Raw genomic sequence first — 18,318 nt, forward strand, 5'->3', positions numbered from 1 at the left:
TCCCAGCTACTTCGGAGTCTGAGGCATGATAATCGCTTGAACCCAGGAGGCAGAGGTTGCGGTGAGCTGAGATCGTGCCACTGCTCTCCAGCTTTGGGGATAGAAGGAGACTGTCTCCAAAAAGAAAGGAAACTGTACTAATGTATGTGCCTATTTTAATAATAATGTAAGTGAATTCTACCTAATAAAAAAGAAGTTTCATGTTTGGAGCAATTGTACATTGCTGTCCTAAAGTCCTGCAATGACATGTTTAGTGCCTGTATCACATTCCAGTCTATAATTATTTTTTATATGGGTAATCTTCAGAAGCATATAGCATTAGCATTCTTATTGGTCCTACTGGCTGATTCATTCTCTCTGGCAGAATGCCCTTCTGCCTGCAGGGTTCCGGCAGAAGAACCAGACATCAAAGTCCACCACAGGGCCATTTGATAGAGAGCATCTCCTTTCATATCTGGAGAAAGAAGCATTGGAGCATAAAGACAGGGAAGACTATGTGCCCTACACTGGAGAAAAAAAAGGTAAGCCCCAGAATTTTAAAGTCATTACGTGGTAACACGTGATTTTTCGTTTTATAGGTGGGTATGGAGAAAATCATATTTTTAGAGGTACATCATTGGTAGCCTTAAATATATGATACTGTTGACTTAGACATTTATTAGTTTAGATACTTTACTTAAATTTTTCATCAACTTGGTCAATAAGTTTCTTCTTAGTGATGTTAGTGAGGTTTTATTACACAATGATTTTGAATAACATTCTTTAATTCTCTACTATAACAGATCTAAAAGTGTATTGAAGGAAACTTAAAATTCAGTGGTAGATTACAGAGTACAAATGATGTTAAGGCATCTATTCTAACTGCATTCTTTAAAGTGGAATGCCATAAAACAATTCATGCCATATTTTTAAAGACCCTTTTAAAAAGCTATTCTATAGCCATCATTATTAATTCATGGTTATGATTGCTAAAGCTTCGTAATCAGTAGTTTTAGAAAATTTTTCTAGTCCAAGTCTCCCCCATTTAAGTGTTTGAGCTTATGTATCCTCAGTGGAGCCTGAGTACAGCTGTGGTTGTTTTTTTGTTTGTTTGTTTGTTTGTTTGAGATGGAGTCTTGCTCTGTTGCCCAGGCAGGAGTGCAGTGGTGCAACCTCGCCTCACTGCAACCTCTGCCTCCCGGGTTCAAGTGATTCTCCTGCCTCAGCCTCCTGAGTAGCTGGGATTACAGGTGCGCATCACCACGTCTGGCTAATTTTTGTATTTTTAGTAGAGATGGGGTTTCACGGTGTTGGCCAGGCTGGTCTCGAACTCCTGACCTCAAGTGATCCACCCACCTTGGCCTCCTAAAGTGCTGGGATTACAGGCATGAGCCACTGCACCCAGCCACAGCTGTGTTTTTAAAAGTTCTATATATAATAATACTTAAATGAAACAGGATAAGTTTTTCAGCTTTCCAAACAAGTCAGAATACAGGTTGGCCTAAAAAGCCAAATTCTACGTTCACTCTTATTTGGAATACTGTGTATAGAATACTGGGAAATGGTGGCAGCAGTAGCAGAGCTGAAGATCAGCTCTTGCAGGCACAATTTTTATGTCTGAATTCATATTAGTCCAGGCAGGAAGAATGGGACTTGGGCTTTTTATTTGAGAAATAGGCCCTTCTCAATCATTTTGGCCAGAACTGTGTCACATGGCTACCCCTTAGCTGCAAGGGAAGCAAGAAAGTTCATTTTAGCACTCCAGCTTCTATAGTAGAGGAAGGCTTGTGAATGGCTATTGAGTAGGTAAGCCGTAAGCTCTGCACTGACTTTTCCAAAATTATCCATCACCCTAGCCCCTGTGCTTTTTCTTTAGAGTCCTCTTCCCCTTCATCTCTTGTTAAGGATCACTATCTTTGTTATTTGAATTAGTCAGGGTTCTCCAGAGAGACAGAACCAACAGGATGTGAGGGGAGAGAAAAGTTTATTTTAAGGAGGTTTTTTAAATTCAAAATCTAGCAGGCTGGAGACCCAGGGAAGATTTACTATTCTTGTCCAAAGGCAGTCTAGTGGCAGAATTTCTTCCTACTTTGGGGAGATAAATCTTTGTTCTTTTAAGGCCTTCAACTGATTAAATGAGGCCCACCCACATTATGGAGGTTAATTGGCTTTACTTAGATTCCACTGATTTAAATTTTAATCTCATCCAAAAAAAAAAAAAACCTTCATGAAATCTCATCCAAAAAAACAAAACCAAGCAAGAAACAAAAGACCTTCATGAAAACATTTAGAACAATGTTTGAGAAAATAGCTGGGCACCACAGTCCAGCCAAATTGACACATAAAACTAACCATCCCACTACTGTTACAGGTGGGAATGTCATGTCCCTCAGGTATTTGGGGCCAGAAAGAGTTGAAAACCAATGCAGAGTTTTGAAGTGTGGAGAATCATAAAGACAGGCAGAGGCATCTCTTCCTTTTTATTTGTCAAAGAAAACTACTGGTTATATTTTCTCTGTGCAGCCATACATATGTCAGTGTTTATGGCTTTAATCCTGCTTAAATAGAAGAACATAATTTTATGAGAAAAAATACTGGTTGATCACCTTCTGTTATTCTGCGTGTTTCAGGTGGACCCTGGGGGTATAATTCGGAAAGGAATGGAGGTAGAAACAAAGGGAGAGATGTGAGAAAAAGAGATGTCAGAAAAAAACTATGGAATTTGAGGATAAGAAGGAGAAAAAATAAGAGACCTGAAAGATAGCTGCATTTGTCCCAGGCTAACCCAGGAAGCTTCCTAATATGCCCTTGTTTCATAATCTCCAGTTACCTAGGAAAATATCTTGGAGGATTAGAGGAAATAGGAAAGAAAGCAGAGAAGAATTATGGAAAATAAGAAAATACAAGAGGGGGAAAAGGATAGAGGTGAGGAATATGGGTGACATAGGAAAAAGTGCTATATCCTCACTTTGTCCTCCTATGTATCTTTTAAAATTTTTACTTCTTACTTTAGGTTTTAGATGGGTAAGAATAAATGGAAGTAGTTGAACAAGTAATTTTACATTCGCAGTCAGTGGTTTCTCTTTATAATACATTCAGTATTTTTACTGCCTCTTTTAGCTACATATGTCTATTAAATATTGTTTATGGGCAGCTCTGATGCAGTGATTAAGATGATAGCATTTTTTTAAATAATGAACTTTTTGTTACTCACAGAAAATGCACAGATCATCTGTATGTAGCTCAGTGAATTATAAAATAAACATACCATGTAATTACCACTCAGGTAACGATAACATCAGCAGCCGGACACGGTAGCTCAACGCCTGTAATCCCGGCATTTTGGGAGGCCGAGGCAGGCGGATCTCCTGAGGTCAGGAGCTCGAGACCAGCCTGGCCAACATGGTGAAACCCCGTTTCTACTAAAAATACAAAATAGCTGGGCGTAGTGGCAAGCGCCTGTAATCCCAGCTACTCAGGAGGCTGAGGTAGGGGAATCCCTTGAACTCAGGAGGCGGAGGTTGCAGTGAGCTGAGATTGCTCTACTACACTCCAGCCTGGGCGACAGAGTCGAGACCCTGTCTCAAAAAAAAAAAAGATAACATCAGCACCCACTGAAGGCCCTATCATGCTCCTTCCCAGTCACTTTTCCCTTTCTTCTGAAAGGTAATCACCAACATAGTGTCTAATACAATAGTTAGTTCTGTCTGTTTTGAACTTTATATCGATGGAAACATACATTCCGGGCATCTGGCATGCCTATGTCATACATTTTTTGTGAGGACCAAATTTGTTTTTGTTTTTTTTTGGTTTGGTTTTTAGAGATGAGGACTCACTCTCTTGTTGCCCAGGCTGGAATGCAGTGGCACTGCAACCTGGGACTCTTGGGCTCAAGCAATTCTTCCACCTTAGCCTCTAGAGTAGCTAGGACTACAGGCACATGCCCCCACACCCAGCTGAGGACCAAATTTGTTAATGGATACACTGAAATCACTGTAAAGGATCATATGGGAGATGATTGCCGAACAAGAGATTTTCATTCTCTGTCATGGAGGAGTGGTCCAGAACAACCATGGGATGAATTTGTGAGTTTCATTAATCTATCTGATGGAAGCACATACTATCAGATGTGGTAGAATCAAGCCTTATAAGCCATGTCACAGTACCGTGGACCTGAAGGAGAGCAAATTCCTGTTCAACAATCAAGCAACTTTGGCTGTAAAGCTCTGCTTTGAAATATAGCAAAAAGCCACCTCTAGTGTTCTGAAATCCACCCTAGACTCTCATCTTTAAAGCAGTTAGCCTTAGTTATCCTTAGTCACGAATATGCCTTCCTTTCTCTTCATCTCATCTCCAGGATCCTGATCATATTCCAGAAGGTCCTCAGGGAAATTCATCTATGTCTTATTAGAATACTTCCCATCAACCTAAATGTTAATCTCCTCTATAGCTCCAAAAATCCAGAAGCTTGTTTTTTAAAGATAGCTCTCCTATGACTCTGCCCTGAACACCTGGGTTGAGTCTCTCAGATTTTTTACTTAATAGCTTATTTTAGTGGAGATAGACTTTCAGATTGAGGATGCTTTCCCAGGCAATAGAGGTTTTCCTGGTTCTTCATAAAAGTTTGCAAACCTACCTCTATTGAGAAACAAAGGCATTTTACTTTTTTGGTACATTTAGATTAGTTAGAATCCATAAGATGTTCTCTTGGTCTCTAATAAATGATTTTTTCATTCAAAGATGACTGGCCTCAGGATGCAGTACCTAATGGCAATATTAGCCTTCTGACCAGAGAATGTTGTAGCAGTGTCATTCAGTTCCTTGAACTCTTTCCAAGTTATATGCCAAAATCACAGTGAGCTCTCATCATAAATTAATTATTTTAAAGGATCTATCAGATGACTGCTTAATTTTTTTTTTTTGGAGATGGAATCTCACTCTGTTACCCAGGCCGGAGTGCAGTGGCCTGCCACCACACCTGGCTAATTTTTGTATTTTTAGTAGAGACAGGGTTTCGCCATGTTGGTCAGGCTGGTCTCGAACTCCTGACCTCAGGTGATCTGCCTGCCTTGGCCTCCCAAAGTGCTGGGATTACAGGCATGAGCCACTGCACCTGGCCGACTGCTTAATTTTTTTAAAAGCAAAAACTTGGGAACCACTAAAAGGATTACTTACCTAGTCATTAGACTATCTTCTCATATTCTGAGACTGACAATTAATTATACTTCTTATTTTTTTACTTAAAGGCAGACTCTGTTTCTGGAGCCAGAGTTACACATAACTGGCCAGGACAGGAGGGAATCCTCATAAAACTAAAAATTTCACATTTTAGGGTTTTTCCTTTTGACCAATATAAAAGTAAATATTCATGCCAAATTTTATTTTCTAGATTGCTAAAAAATGTTTTTTAGAAACCTGATAGACTAAGGACACTTAAGAGTTATTATATGTAAATCTATTAATAATTTCACCTCGTGATTTGTGAAATGATTATTTATATGTTTTACAGAATTGAAAGCATATGTCAATATATGAGAAGAAGAAAGTAATCCTAATTAAGTGAAGCTCAAGGCCTTATGTCTTACATGCATTTGGGGGAGTATTTTGTCCTATACTGGTGAATGTTTTCCTTTTTTACCTCTTCCTCCTTAAAATTTTACAGAATATATAACTGAAACCTAGGCCAGCACAAGAGTGAAAGAGAGTATTCATCCAGCTCGTTCTCGTTTGGAGAATGGTGAAAATTCTCAGTGCTGCTCATTAGTTCCCATCACATTTTTACATAGCATGCATATTCTGTCTCAAAGATAGATATGGCATAGAACCTTGCCATGAATTTATCACTTGGAGAAATACTGTGTCCCAGTCTTCAGTATTTTTTACTACCTGTCATTTTGTTTTGTTTTGCTGGGGATTCCTCCTCTCTATTGCTGGTAATCATGCTCCGCCCTTACCTAGACTAAGATTTTTTTTTCCCTGTGTTATTTCACGGATGGACCAGAGCCATGGCTGCACCTTATATCCTATACAGAGATGTGCATTCTGATTCTGTTTGAGCTGCTGACTCACCCGGTATGGGCTCCTGCCTGTCTTGCACCGCACTCCTTTTCTTCCTGCTGGGCCTTGGGATACAGCCATTTATGCTTTTTGGTTGTTGTTTTCTCTTTTCCTATCCTGAGAATGGAATGCCCTTGTGTTCTTTCCCAAGAATTCCACATGCCCCTCCCTGCTTTTCTAAAGGTAAATTTAACCCAGTTGCCTTAAACTAAGGACTTCCCATATGCAGTCCAAGTTATTTATTCACAGTTATGTTAGCTTTCCAGAAAACCTCCTCTTTCTCACCTTTCTGAGTATGTGATTTCTTTGGAGGAAAGACAGACCTGATCCCTTAGTAAACCAGAAAGATCATGGTTATAAACCTGCCTACATCAAGAGGATTACATAACCACCACTGGGCAATTGGTTTCCGCTAAGTCCAAAGATAAAAACTGGCTCTTATTTTTGTAATCATATTGTATGAATCCTAAATGTCCCTTGTAGACCTCTGAAAAGTGGTCTTCCCAGGCACTGAAGCTGATATTTGAAATGGGCTATTTACATTAGTCATGCAGATGCTGGCATCTCCTTTTCAGACCAGTCATGCAATATCATTTGAATGATTCACTGTTAACTCCTTTGGGGTGAGGAGTTAGCCAGATGGATGGTTTGTTACTCATGTTAACTGGTTTCATGGAGAACATTTCCTGGATAACTACACCCACTCTGGATAGTTCCTTCTTTCCTCCAGCATTTCTCCATATGATTTACATGCCTTTTTTTTTTTTTTTCTGAGACAGAGTCTTGCTCTGTCGCCCAGGCTGGAGTGCAGTGGCACGATCTCGGTTCACTGCAAGTTCCACCTCCTGGGTTCACACCATTCACCTGCCTCAGCCTCCCAAGTAACTGGGACTACAGGCACCCGCCACCATGCCCGGCTAATTTTTTTTTGTATTTAGTAGAGACGGGGTTTCACCGTGTTAGCCATGATGTTCTCCATCTCCTGACCTCGTGATCCACCCACCTCGGCCTCCCAAAGTGCTGGGATTACAGGTGTGAGCCACCGTGCCCAGCCTAAAGTACTGCTTTTAGTTGTTTCAGAATCTTGTACTATGAGGCTTTGTTGCTACTTGTTTTTAGGATTGTTATGTCCCCTTGATGAATTGTTCCTTTTGTTAATGAAATGACCTTTATCTCTGGTAATATTGTTGTTACTTGTTTTTAGGATTGTTATGTCCCCTTGATGAATTGTCCCTTTTGTTATAATGAAATGACCTTTATCTCTGGTAATATTCTTTGCTATAAAACCTACTTTGCCTGATGTTAGTAGAGCCTATCTTTCTTTCTTTTGATTAGTTGTCATGGTATATCTTTTCTATTTGTCCTGTCTGTTCTTTGATATTGTTGTTGTTGTTGTTTGTAAGAGACAGGGTCTTGCTCTGTTGCCCAGACTGGAGAGCGGTGGTGTGATCACAGCTCACTGCAGCCTCAAACTCTTAGGCTCAAGTGATCCTTCTGCCTTACCCTCCTAAGTAGTTGAGACTACAGGCATGTGCTACCACACCAGGCTAATTTTTAAAATTCTTTTTAGAGGCGAGTCTTGCTATGCTTGGCCTCAAGCAATCCTCCCACCCACCTCAGCCTCCTGAGTAGCTGGGATTACAGGTGTGAGACAGTGCACCCAGCACTTTTTTTTTTTTTTTTTTTTTTTTTTCTGAGATGGAGTCTCGCTCTGTTTCCCAGGCTGGAGTGCAGTGGCGTGATCTCGGCTCACTGCAGCCTTCACCCCCGGGTTCACGCCATTCTTCTGCCTCAGCCTCCCGAGTAGCTGGGACTACAGGCACCCGCCACCTCGCCTGGCTAATTTTTTGTGTTTTTAGTAGAGACGGGGTTTCACCATGTTAGCCAGGATGGTCTCGATCTCCTGACCTCGTGATCCACCTGCCTCAGCCTCCCAAAGTGCTGGGATTACAGGCGTGAGCCACCGTGCCTGGCCCCAGTGCTTTTTAAAAAAAAAAAATCTTCTGGCCAGGCATGATGGCTCACACCTGTAATTGCAGCACTGCGGGAGGATCACTTGAGGTCAGGAGTTGCAGACCAGCTTGGGCAACACAGTGAGACCGTGCCTCTACTAAAAATGAAAAAAGTTAGCTGGATGCGGTGGTGTGTGCCTGTAGTTCCAGTTACTCCGGAGGCTGAGGTGGGAGGATGGCTTGAGCCTAGGAGTTCAGTGCTGCAGTGATCCATGCTCATGCCACTGTGCTCCACCCTGGGCAACAGAGCGAGACTCTGTCTCAAAAAAAATAAAGAAAAAGTCTTCTATGCCTCTACTTCACTTTTTGAACATATATAATATAATTATAGTAACTTTTAATGTCCTTACTTGCCAATTTTATCATCTATCATTAAGTCAATTTTGATAGACTGATTTTTTTTCTTCTTCTGGATCAAATTTTCCTGTTTTTTTGCATGTTTGTAATTGTTTATTGGGTATCAAACATATTAACTTTCCAGTGCTGGATGTATTGATATACCTATAAATATTCTTGAGTTTCATTCTGGGGTGCAATTAAGTTATTTGGAAACGGTTTGATTCTTTAGAGTCTTGCTTTTAAGATTTGTTAGGTGGGCCAGGCGCAGTGGCTCACGCCTGTAATCCCAACACTTTGGGAGGCCGAGGCAGGTGGATCACGAGGTCAGCAGTTCGAGACCAGCCTGACCAACATGGTGAAACCCCATCTCTACTAAAAATACAAAAAAATTAGCTGGGTGTGGTGGCGGGCGCCTGTAATCCCAGCTACTAGGGAGGCTGAGACAGGAGAACCTCTTGAAACCGGAAGGCGGAGGTTGCAGTGAGCCGAGATTGCACCACTGAACTCTAGCCTGGGCAACGAGAGCAAAACTCTGTCTTAAAAAAAAAAAAAGATTTGTTAGGTGGGACTAGAGCAGTGTTCAGTCTACGGCTAATTATTTCCCCAATACTGAGGCAAGACCCTTCTGAGTTCCCTACCCAATTGTGAGCCTTGTGAATTGTGAGCTTTTCCAGTCTGGCTGGGGGGAACAGGTTCTATTCCCAGCTCTGCGTGAACATGGGCATTATTACCTCTAAGCTTTCAGAAGTTTTTTTTTTCCCTTGGCTCAAGGTAGTTCCTCACATACACGTACCAATGGGTGCTCTGCTGCACATTCAGTGCGACCCACTGCACAACTCCTGGGCTCCCTCTCTGTGCAGCTCCCTCCTTTCTGGTTCCCTGTCCTTCAAACACTGGCTGCCTTGGTTTTTCTGGACCTCAGCTGTGTCTCCAGCTCATCATTCACCAGGCTCTTCCTGAATTTCTGCTCCCTAATCTGCAGCCTGGAACCTTTCTCCAGATAATAAGCTAGGTAATCACAGGGCTCACCTCTTTTTTTCCCATATCATAGGGATCACTGTCCTTTGTTGCCTGATGGCCAGTGTCTTGAAAACTGTTGTTTCTGGCCAGGTATGGTAACTCATGCCTGTAATCCTAGCCCTTTGGGAGGCTGAGGCAGGAGGATTGCTTGAGGCCAAAGAGTTCAAGACCAACCTGGCCAACATAACAAGACCCATCTCTTAAAAAAATATATATATGTGTGTGTGTGTGTGTGTGTGTGTGTGTGTGTGTGTGTGTGTATAAAACTTGTTTCATATATTTTGTCCATTTTAATTGTTTCAGGCCTGTGGGTAAATTCTGTCCCTATTACCCCATCTTGACATAGGAACCTCCAGAATAGGATTCAGTTGCTATTCTATTTCCCTGTTAGAGTATTAACTCCCCAAAGTGAAGGATCTCTTGTTTTGTTTTCCTTATGGTGTCTTTCTAGTTCATTGTCTAGTATATACAAATTCACTAAACATTTGTTGACTAAGCATTTATTGGTGACCATATTGCAGCATCAAACAGGTGGTGTGTGTATCATTGGATCAAAACAAAAACGTCTCTCTAGGCTCTGTCCCCTCATCCTTTAGTTTGATTGGTTTGAGGTTTTTGTGCTGCTTGTCAAACAACATATTGCAAAGCCTCTTGGAGATTATAGTGGAGTAGTGTCCTTCAATCTTTTCTGGAACAAGGAAGTTTATAAACAAACAGTAAAGTTAGCTAGGGCCTTTCAGCTCTGTAGGAATGAAGTAACCAAGAGCCATCTCTGTTTCTTATTATATTTTTTATATACTCAGCAAGGGTGGGAGCTATGACTAAGATAATTCTTAACATTTGTTGCAGCTGTAACTTGATATCAGAGCAAAAGAGATGAGGACTAGTAAAGAAAGGTCCTGGCAATGGAATTGTTAACATGGATCACAGTATTTCTTACTGATTTTGTGACAATAACAAGGATCTTGGCACAGGATATTTCTTTTTTCTTGGAACACACATGGGTTTGGATAAGTGCCATACATTTAAATTACTGTTATATGAATTCTTATCTTAATGTCTTCCATTTCCTTAGCTGCTGTTGTAGTTGCAGAAACATTGCTAACATTGTTTCAACACTCTTAGCAACCAAGGGTCAGCCTTATTTTTGTTTGTTTTGTGTAACTTGGGGGTGAGGGATGTATCATTTCATACTTATCTGAGAGTTTTTTTTCCTGATCTAATCATTGTTTATTTTTATAGTTTCCTACTAGGTAAAGAATTATAATTTCAATTTTTAAAAATTTGAGTTTTGGATTTTGCTATCTTAAATAAGGAAATTACAGTCATTTAGATAGAATGCTATCTACTGAAAGGTAAAAATGTTTTCTCAGACATTATGTTATTTTAAAAAATGGAAGTAGTAAAAGTCATAAATCTGGATTTTTTATTTTTGACCATATTTCAAGCAGAAGAAAAAATTAGATCAACTCAGGATAACTCATCTTCATCTTTTAGGGACTGATATTATACAGATTAGTGGTTACCAACCTAAATGAGTAAGAATTAGAATCACCTCTGGAGCTTTTTCAAAAATACTCATGACTAACCAGTCTTCATTCTCTGAGTTTAAGAAACACTGACAGAGATACTTCGGACTATGTGGTCTTTAGTCTTCCTAGGTTGCTAGTTTGTTTTGGCAATCTCTTTCTCTCTCTCTCTCTCTCACACACACACACGCAGAAGAAATTCTAGGAGCAACAAGAATAAGGAATGAACGTGTGTCTATTATGTTTCTCATCCTGCAAAGACATTGAGAGCACAAACCAAACTAACCATTATAAGGGAGATCTATTGAATTTATCAACATCTCATAGTCACTAAGATTTTAAAATCTAATTGATATTGATATAAGACTAATTTAAATTAATACATGTTTAGAAAGGTATTTTATGTCATATGAAATTATTCCAGCAGTTTGCTAGTTACATGTTTCTCAGGAAACAGCTGATTTTGATTAAGAAGTACAGATATACTGTATCTGGCTCAATTTGTCTCAGAAAATTATCTTTTTTTAATCTTCACATTTCAGGGAACCAAATATAAATTTACTGAAGACCAAAAAACCCATACTGATAAGTCAGCTCCTTAGTGGTTTTTGTAAACATCTTTATTAGTAAAGGTGATATAATTCCCATATCATAAAATTTGTCAATTTAAGGCATATAATTCAATATTCATTAGTACATTGATAGAATTATGCAACCATCACCACAATCTTAAGTTTAGAACATTTTCGGAACCCCAGAAAGAAACCCTGTGCACATTAGCAGTAAGCCTCCATCCCCATTCCATTCCCTAGCCCTAGACAACCACTAAGCAACTTTCTTTCTTTCTGGATTTGCCTAGTCTGGATATTTCTTATAAACAGAATCATACAATATGTATTTGTGGCTGGCTTCTTTCACTTAGCATAAAGTTTTGGAGTTTCATCTTGTTACAGTGTGTGTCAATACTTCATTATTTTTTATGGCTGAATAATATTTTATTGTATGGATACCACATTTTTGTTTGTTTCTCAGTTAATGGACATTTGGGTTGTTGCCACTTTTTAGCTGTTGTGCATGTGCTGCTATGAACATTTTTATACAAGTTGTTATATACACATATGTTTTTATTTCTCTTGGGTATGTGCCTGATAGAATTGCTGGATCATAAGGTAACTATTTTTTAACAAATTGAGAAACTGCCAAACTGTTTTCCAAAGTGGCTGCAGTATTTTACCTTCTCACCAGTAGTGTACCAGGGTTGAAATTTCTCCACATGCTTGCCAACACATGTCTGTTTTATTGTAGCCATCTTAGTGGGTGTGAAGTAATATCACATTGTGGTTTTGATTTGCATTTCCCTAATAACTAATGATACTAAGTATTTTTTCATGTATTGTTAGACTACTGTATATTTGTTTGCTTTTTGGAAATGGAGTCTTGCTATGTAGCCCAGGCTGGACTTGAACTTCTGGGCTCAAACAATCCTCCTACCTCAACCGACCGAGTAGCTGAGATTACAAATGTGCACCACCATGCCCAGCTATACATATTCTTTGTAAAAATGTCTCTTCAAATCTTCGCTTACTTTTAAACTGGGTTGTCCTTTTATTATTGATTGGCAAGCATTCCTTATATATTCTGGATAAAGATTTCTTGCCAGATATATGGCTTAAAAATGTTTCTCCTATTCAGCAGATTGTCTTTTCACTTTCTTGATGGTATAATTTGTCCCACAAAACTTTTTAATTTTGATGTAGTACAATTTATCTGTTTCTTTTGTTACTTATGCTTTTGGTGTCATATCTAAAAACCATTGCCTAACTCAAGGTCACAGAGATATAATCTTTCTTTCTTTTTTTTTTTTTTTGGGACAGAGTTTTGCCCTTGTTGCCCGGGCTGGAGTGCAATGGCACAATCTCGGCTCACTGCAACCTCCGCCTCCTGGGTTCAAGCAATTCTCCTGCCTCAGCCTCCCGAGTAGCTGGGATTACAGGCATGCACCACCATGCCCGGCTAATTTTTTTGTATTTCTGGTAGAGACGGGGTTTCTCCATTTTGGTCAGGCTGGCCTTGAACTCCTGACCTTAGGTGATCCGCCCACCTTGGCCTCCCAAGATGATATAATCTTATGTTTTTTCCTAAGAGTTTTATAGTTTAGCCCTTACATTTAGGTTTTTGTTTTTATTTTACTTATTTATTTTGAGATGGAGTCTTGCTCTGTCGCCCAGGCTGGAGTACAATGGCGCAATCTCGGCTCACTGCCACCTCCGCCTCCCAGGTTCAAGCGATTCTCCTGCCTCAGCCTCCAGAGTAGCTGGGATTACGGGCATGTGCCACCACACCTGGCTAATTTTTGTATTTTTAGTAGAGGCGTGGTGTCACCTTGTTGGCCAGGCTGGTCTTGATCTCCTAACCTCAAGTGATCCATCCGTCTCCACCTCCCGACGTGCTGGGATTACAGGCGTGAGTCACCATGCCCAGCCCATTTAGGTTTATAATCTATTTTGAGTATGATGTGAGGTAAGGATTCAGCTTTGCATATGAGGGCCAGGAGTGGTGGCTCATGCCTGTAATCCCAGCACTTTGGGAGGCCGAGGCAGGTGGATCACTTAAGGTCAGGAGTTTAAGACCAGCCTGACCAACACGGCAAAACCCCTTCTACTAGTAGTCCCAGCTACTTGGGAGGCTGAGGTACGAGAATCGCTTGAACCCAGGAGGCAGAGGTTGCATGGAGCTGAGATTGTACCACTGCACTCCAGCCTGGGTGACCAAGTGAGAGACTGTCTCAAAAGAAAAAAACCAAAAACAAAAAACTTTGCATGTGACTGTGCAGTTGTCTTAGCACCATTTGTTGAAACACTGTTCTTTCTCCATTGAATTGTTTTGGTATTCCTGTAGAAAATCAGTTGACCATAAGTATAAGGGTTTATTTCTGGATTTTTGGTTATATTCTATTGATCTAAATGTCTTTCTAGTACACCAACACGGTTTTGATTATAGTAGCTTTGCATTAAATTTTAACATTGGGAAGTGTAAGTCTTACAACTGTGTTCTTGGCTATTCTGAGTTTCCATATGAATTTTAGGATCAGCTTGTCTGTCACTTTCTATTAAAAAAAAAACAACTGAGATTTTGAAAGGGATTGTATAAATCTATAAATTAAATTTGCTGAGAGCCCCTTAAGTTTTGTATACGTAATGCTAAACTTAGGTCCTTCCTAGTTTATCCTTTCTTACAAAATTAATTTCTTTACTTCCACTTTTCTATAACTAAGCTTTGTATATATGCATTAAAAGATAACTTATTACAGTGTATTAGTGTTCAACTAACCTGGAAGAAAATATGAAGTAATTACTTTTTGTATTTTAAAAAACACAATATTGTACAAGCTAAATATCTCTATAGCAAAAATCTCTACGTACAGAAAAATTATATAAAGAGGAGTGCCAGAAGAGGTGCCAAGCTATGTCAGAACTCTGTGAAATCAAGCAAAATTCTATATGACAGAAAAATTTTTCTAGGTCCTTGGGAGTTTTGTTTTGCCTTATTGATTTTTCTGCTGAGATTCATTTTGTATTTGTAAGCATTAGCAAAAACTTACATATGGGGGGAAATTAGATATGAATAATGCCTCTTAAGGAATGTGGATAAGGATTATAAAAAATAAGCATCTTAGATTTCTATCATGCTTTAGATTCCATCGGTCCCTCAAAGAAGACATGGGCAGCTATTTGATAGCTTGTTTAGTTTTTTTTTTAGTTAGCAAGTAAAAATTGTGTTGTTTATAGTGTGTAACTTTTTTTTACATGTACACATTGTGGAATAGCTTAATTAAATTTGACATACATATTAGCTCACATACTGATCATTTTTTGTGGCAAGTAGCTTGTATAGTTTTGTTTAGTCAGTGAATACCATAATCCAGTTGCTGTCAACCTTGGCTGCTATGCATCAAAATCCCTGGAGAGCTTTAAAAAATGCAGCTGCCCATGCAGCATACAAGATTAACTAAACCAGCATCTCTGGAGTGGGGCTTGGACATGAGAATTTTTTAAAGCTCTCACAGTGAAGCCACTGTGCATATAACATTTAGAACTACTGCCATACACAGTTGAAAATACTGGTAGATTGAGCTCAGGAAAATGTAATTATCCTGAAATGGCAATTAAAATTATGCCCCCCTGAAATATATACCACTTTAATTGTAATCTCAACCACTATGAAAAGTATGGAATTATCAGGACATAATGATTTGGATTTCTCTTTACCTGTGAACCAATAATAAAAGATTAATCACCAGAATTCCAAAATTTGTTACTAAGATCGGTGGGCATTTGTTTGGGGAAAGAAGTCTGTTGCTAAAAAAATCAAGTTTGTAAGCCACCAGTTAATTGGAAAAAACACTGAAGCCCTGGCCTTAAGAGTTTGGCAACCTGTGTTCTAGTATTAGCTCTGCTGTGTGACTTTGAGCCCATGTATTTAAATTACACTTTATGAAATGGGGCCATTGGACTGAAGGTGATCACCAAATTGTTTATTCAGCAAATTGGATTGCCTGTTGTGTTCTAGGCAAGGATGCAGGGATGAACAGAACATAGAGCATCCCCTTGAAAAGCATGCAAAAGGCAAACACATGTGCAGAATGTCTAAGTGTAGCTATAGTGAAATGTTCAGGGAATTAAGGGAATGCAGAAGTACTTTATTTGGTTTCAGTTTGGGACAGACACTATAGTTGCCCATTGAACAACCATTCACAGATGCTTGCTTTCCTAGCCACCCTTGCCACTGGGGCATAGACCAGAGGAAAAATCTGCAGGGCAGGATTTCTTGTAAAAGTTGACAATTGAGGCTGGTCCAAGTGCAGTGGTGTTTACAGCTAATTGATCACAACCAGTTACAGATTTCTTTGTTCCATCTCTTCTCCCACTGCTTCACTTGACTAGCCTTAAAAAAAAAAAAAAAGTTGGCAATTGAGAAAGTACTCCTTCCTGTTCTGGCTTTATTGTGTGGGGACATAATACTTGGTGCTATAAAGGTCATCTTGAGACTGTGAAGGCCTAAGAACAAAGGCCTCCACACTGAGAATGGCCAAAGAGAAAAACAAAGGAACCTGGATCCTTGATGTCAACAGTGAGCTGCTAAACCAACCCTAGAACCACCTTCCTGTGGGCTTATTAAGTGAGATAATAAAACTTCATGTTGTTTGAACTCTTATTGCTTTAAGAGCGGTCTGTGGATCAGCATCATCTGGAAGTCTGGTTAGAAATGCAGAAACTCAGACCCCAGTCAGACCTGCTGCATCAGCATCTACACTTTAATAAGATCCCCTGGTGACTAACATGCACATCAGAGCTTTTGAAGCACCAGTTTAAACCAACTTTAATTGGGTATTCTGTTCTATGCAAGCTCAGTAACCCAAGTTGTGTGAATACATCTTGTTTGGTCAGCTAGTGCAGCAGTTATAATTATTATCATTTTTCCATTCCTTTCATATTTTCAATCTTGCATGGAACATATGGTCATAAACATGATTTTCATACGATAAAGTCTTTAGGTTTCTAGAGTAACTAGTTTCTTAACAGCTAACCTTGTTTGTGTACATTGAGGCTTAGAAGAATAATGACAAAAAATTTCAGAATACCACGCAGGACACAGAAATTTGTTTGCAATCAGAATTTGAATTTCTAGAATCATAATTGTCTCTGCTATCCCCCATGTGACAATAACAGTTTGTTGCTTAATAAGAAATTGGGGCCAGGTGCAGTGGCTCACATCTGTAATCCTAGCACTTTGGGAGGCCAAGGCGGGTGGATCACCTCAGGTCAGGAGTTTGAGACCAGCCTGGCCAACATGGCAAAACCCTGTCTCTACTAAAAATACAAAAATTAGCTGGGTGTGGTGGTGCACGCCTGTAGTCCCAGCTACTCAGGAGGCTGAGAGGCAGAAGAATCACTTGAACCCGGGAGGTGGAGGTTGCAATGAGCCGAGATCACGCCACTACACTCCAGCCTGGGCAACAGAGTGAGACTCCGTCTCAAAAAAAACAGGAAATTGGATTCTGGTTTTTTTTTCAATCTCTTTAAAGTTTTATAGGTTTTTTGTTTATTCCTTCATTTATTGATTGATTCAGTATTTGTAAAGCAACTCGCAATTACTCTAAAAAGAGCCATTTTTATTTCCACAGATGAAAAATTTCTCAGTTGACCTTTTCTTTCCAACTTTTACAGCCAAAATATTACACTGGAAACTTAAAAATCTATGTCAGAGATAAAACAAAATTACTGTTGATGTTAATCTTTTCCTTCAGGTTCAGTTGTACATGCTTTGGTTACAAGGGTAAAATGGTAATGAGTTAATAGCAGTAGTAGTGGAATTAACAAAGTGCTTTATTTTACAGGGAAAATATTTATCCCCAAACAGAAACCTGTACAGACTTTTACAGAAGAAAAAGTGTCTCTTGATCCAGAATTAGAAGAAGCTTTGACAAGTGCTTCTGATACAGAATTGTGTGACCTCGCAGGTATCACCTAAAACAAGTTAATTTGTGAATACGTGTGGGGTGGAGTGGGAAATACCAGCACATACCTATATACATTATACAAATGTTTGCTTTACCTAGCAAGTACTGTTGAATCAGTAACCACATATTTGGCTTTATATTTTACACGATAAAGCTGACATAAAGAGTTTCATTTCTCTAAATACTCTCAATAGCGAAATGTTTATATTAAGAGAATGTATTGTATTGTTCAACATCCTTTCCCATGTTGTCATATTTGAAAGTCTTTCTAAAAATCTTTCATCAGCTGGTGCTCAGCTAGAAGCTGTCCCATCTGAACACCAAAAAAGAGTCTTCATGGTCAACTGCTGACCTACTTTATCAGAAGACCGAGAGATGAGTAACTAGAAAGTAGATTGAAACAGTCAGTCCTGAGCTATACTCACCACCTTCCCAACTTTTCTGAAGTGTATAGGAAACACTCCAAACGTCTCTATTATTTTCATTATTGCCAATTTCTTATCTAGACCAGTATCTTCCCCTCCCTACCCATGTACAATCTACTTTCCTAGATAGAAAAGTGTGATGCATGGGGAGTTCTTCAAACCAAATAACCCCAAGAACTAATAAATTTGAATGTAGCACTGATGGTTCTTTGGGAAGGACCTTGGAAACGGACAAGTCAAGGTGTGATGCCACAGCCAGAGCAGTAATCTTATGGGTTGAGGGACTGAAGACTGACAGATCTGTAAACAGTACATTCATCAGAGTGGAATGAGCCAAGGACATCCTCTGACTTCTGCCTTATTTGTGCAAAAGGGCATCAAAAACTAAAACCAAATTTATTTTTCCTCCTAAGTGTCATTTTTGAAGGGTGTTCATA

The 18,318-nt window shown here is 39.5% G+C and overlaps 2 protein-coding genes across 2 annotated transcripts in view; one reads left to right on the forward strand and one right to left on the reverse strand.

The window, feature by feature from the left end:
• The window catches only part of TMOD3 (tropomodulin 3), an 81,742-nt gene that overhangs the window by 40,130 nt on the left and 23,294 nt on the right, over window positions 1–18,318 (forward strand). Inside the window, exons 3-4 of the mRNA XM_054451727.2 lie at window positions 365–521; window positions 17,334–17,456. Coding sequence (XP_054307702.1) covers window positions 365–521; window positions 17,334–17,456 — 280 coding nt within the window. The remainder of the gene's footprint in view (window positions 1–364; window positions 522–17,333; window positions 17,457–18,318) is intronic.
• LOC129014375 (RNA polymerase-associated protein LEO1-like) overlaps window positions 15,845–18,318 on the reverse strand; it is a 49,360-nt gene continuing 46,886 nt past the window's right edge. The window contains exon 10 of the transcript XR_010123819.1: window positions 15,845–15,880. The gene's annotated coding sequence lies outside the window, so the exon portion shown is untranslated. The remainder of the gene's footprint in view (window positions 15,881–18,318) is intronic.

The sequence above is a fragment of the Pongo pygmaeus genome, chromosome 16 (assembly GCF_028885625.2).
Source record: "Pongo pygmaeus isolate AG05252 chromosome 16, NHGRI_mPonPyg2-v2.0_pri, whole genome shotgun sequence".
Lineage (NCBI taxonomy): Eukaryota > Metazoa > Chordata > Mammalia > Primates > Hominidae > Pongo > Pongo pygmaeus.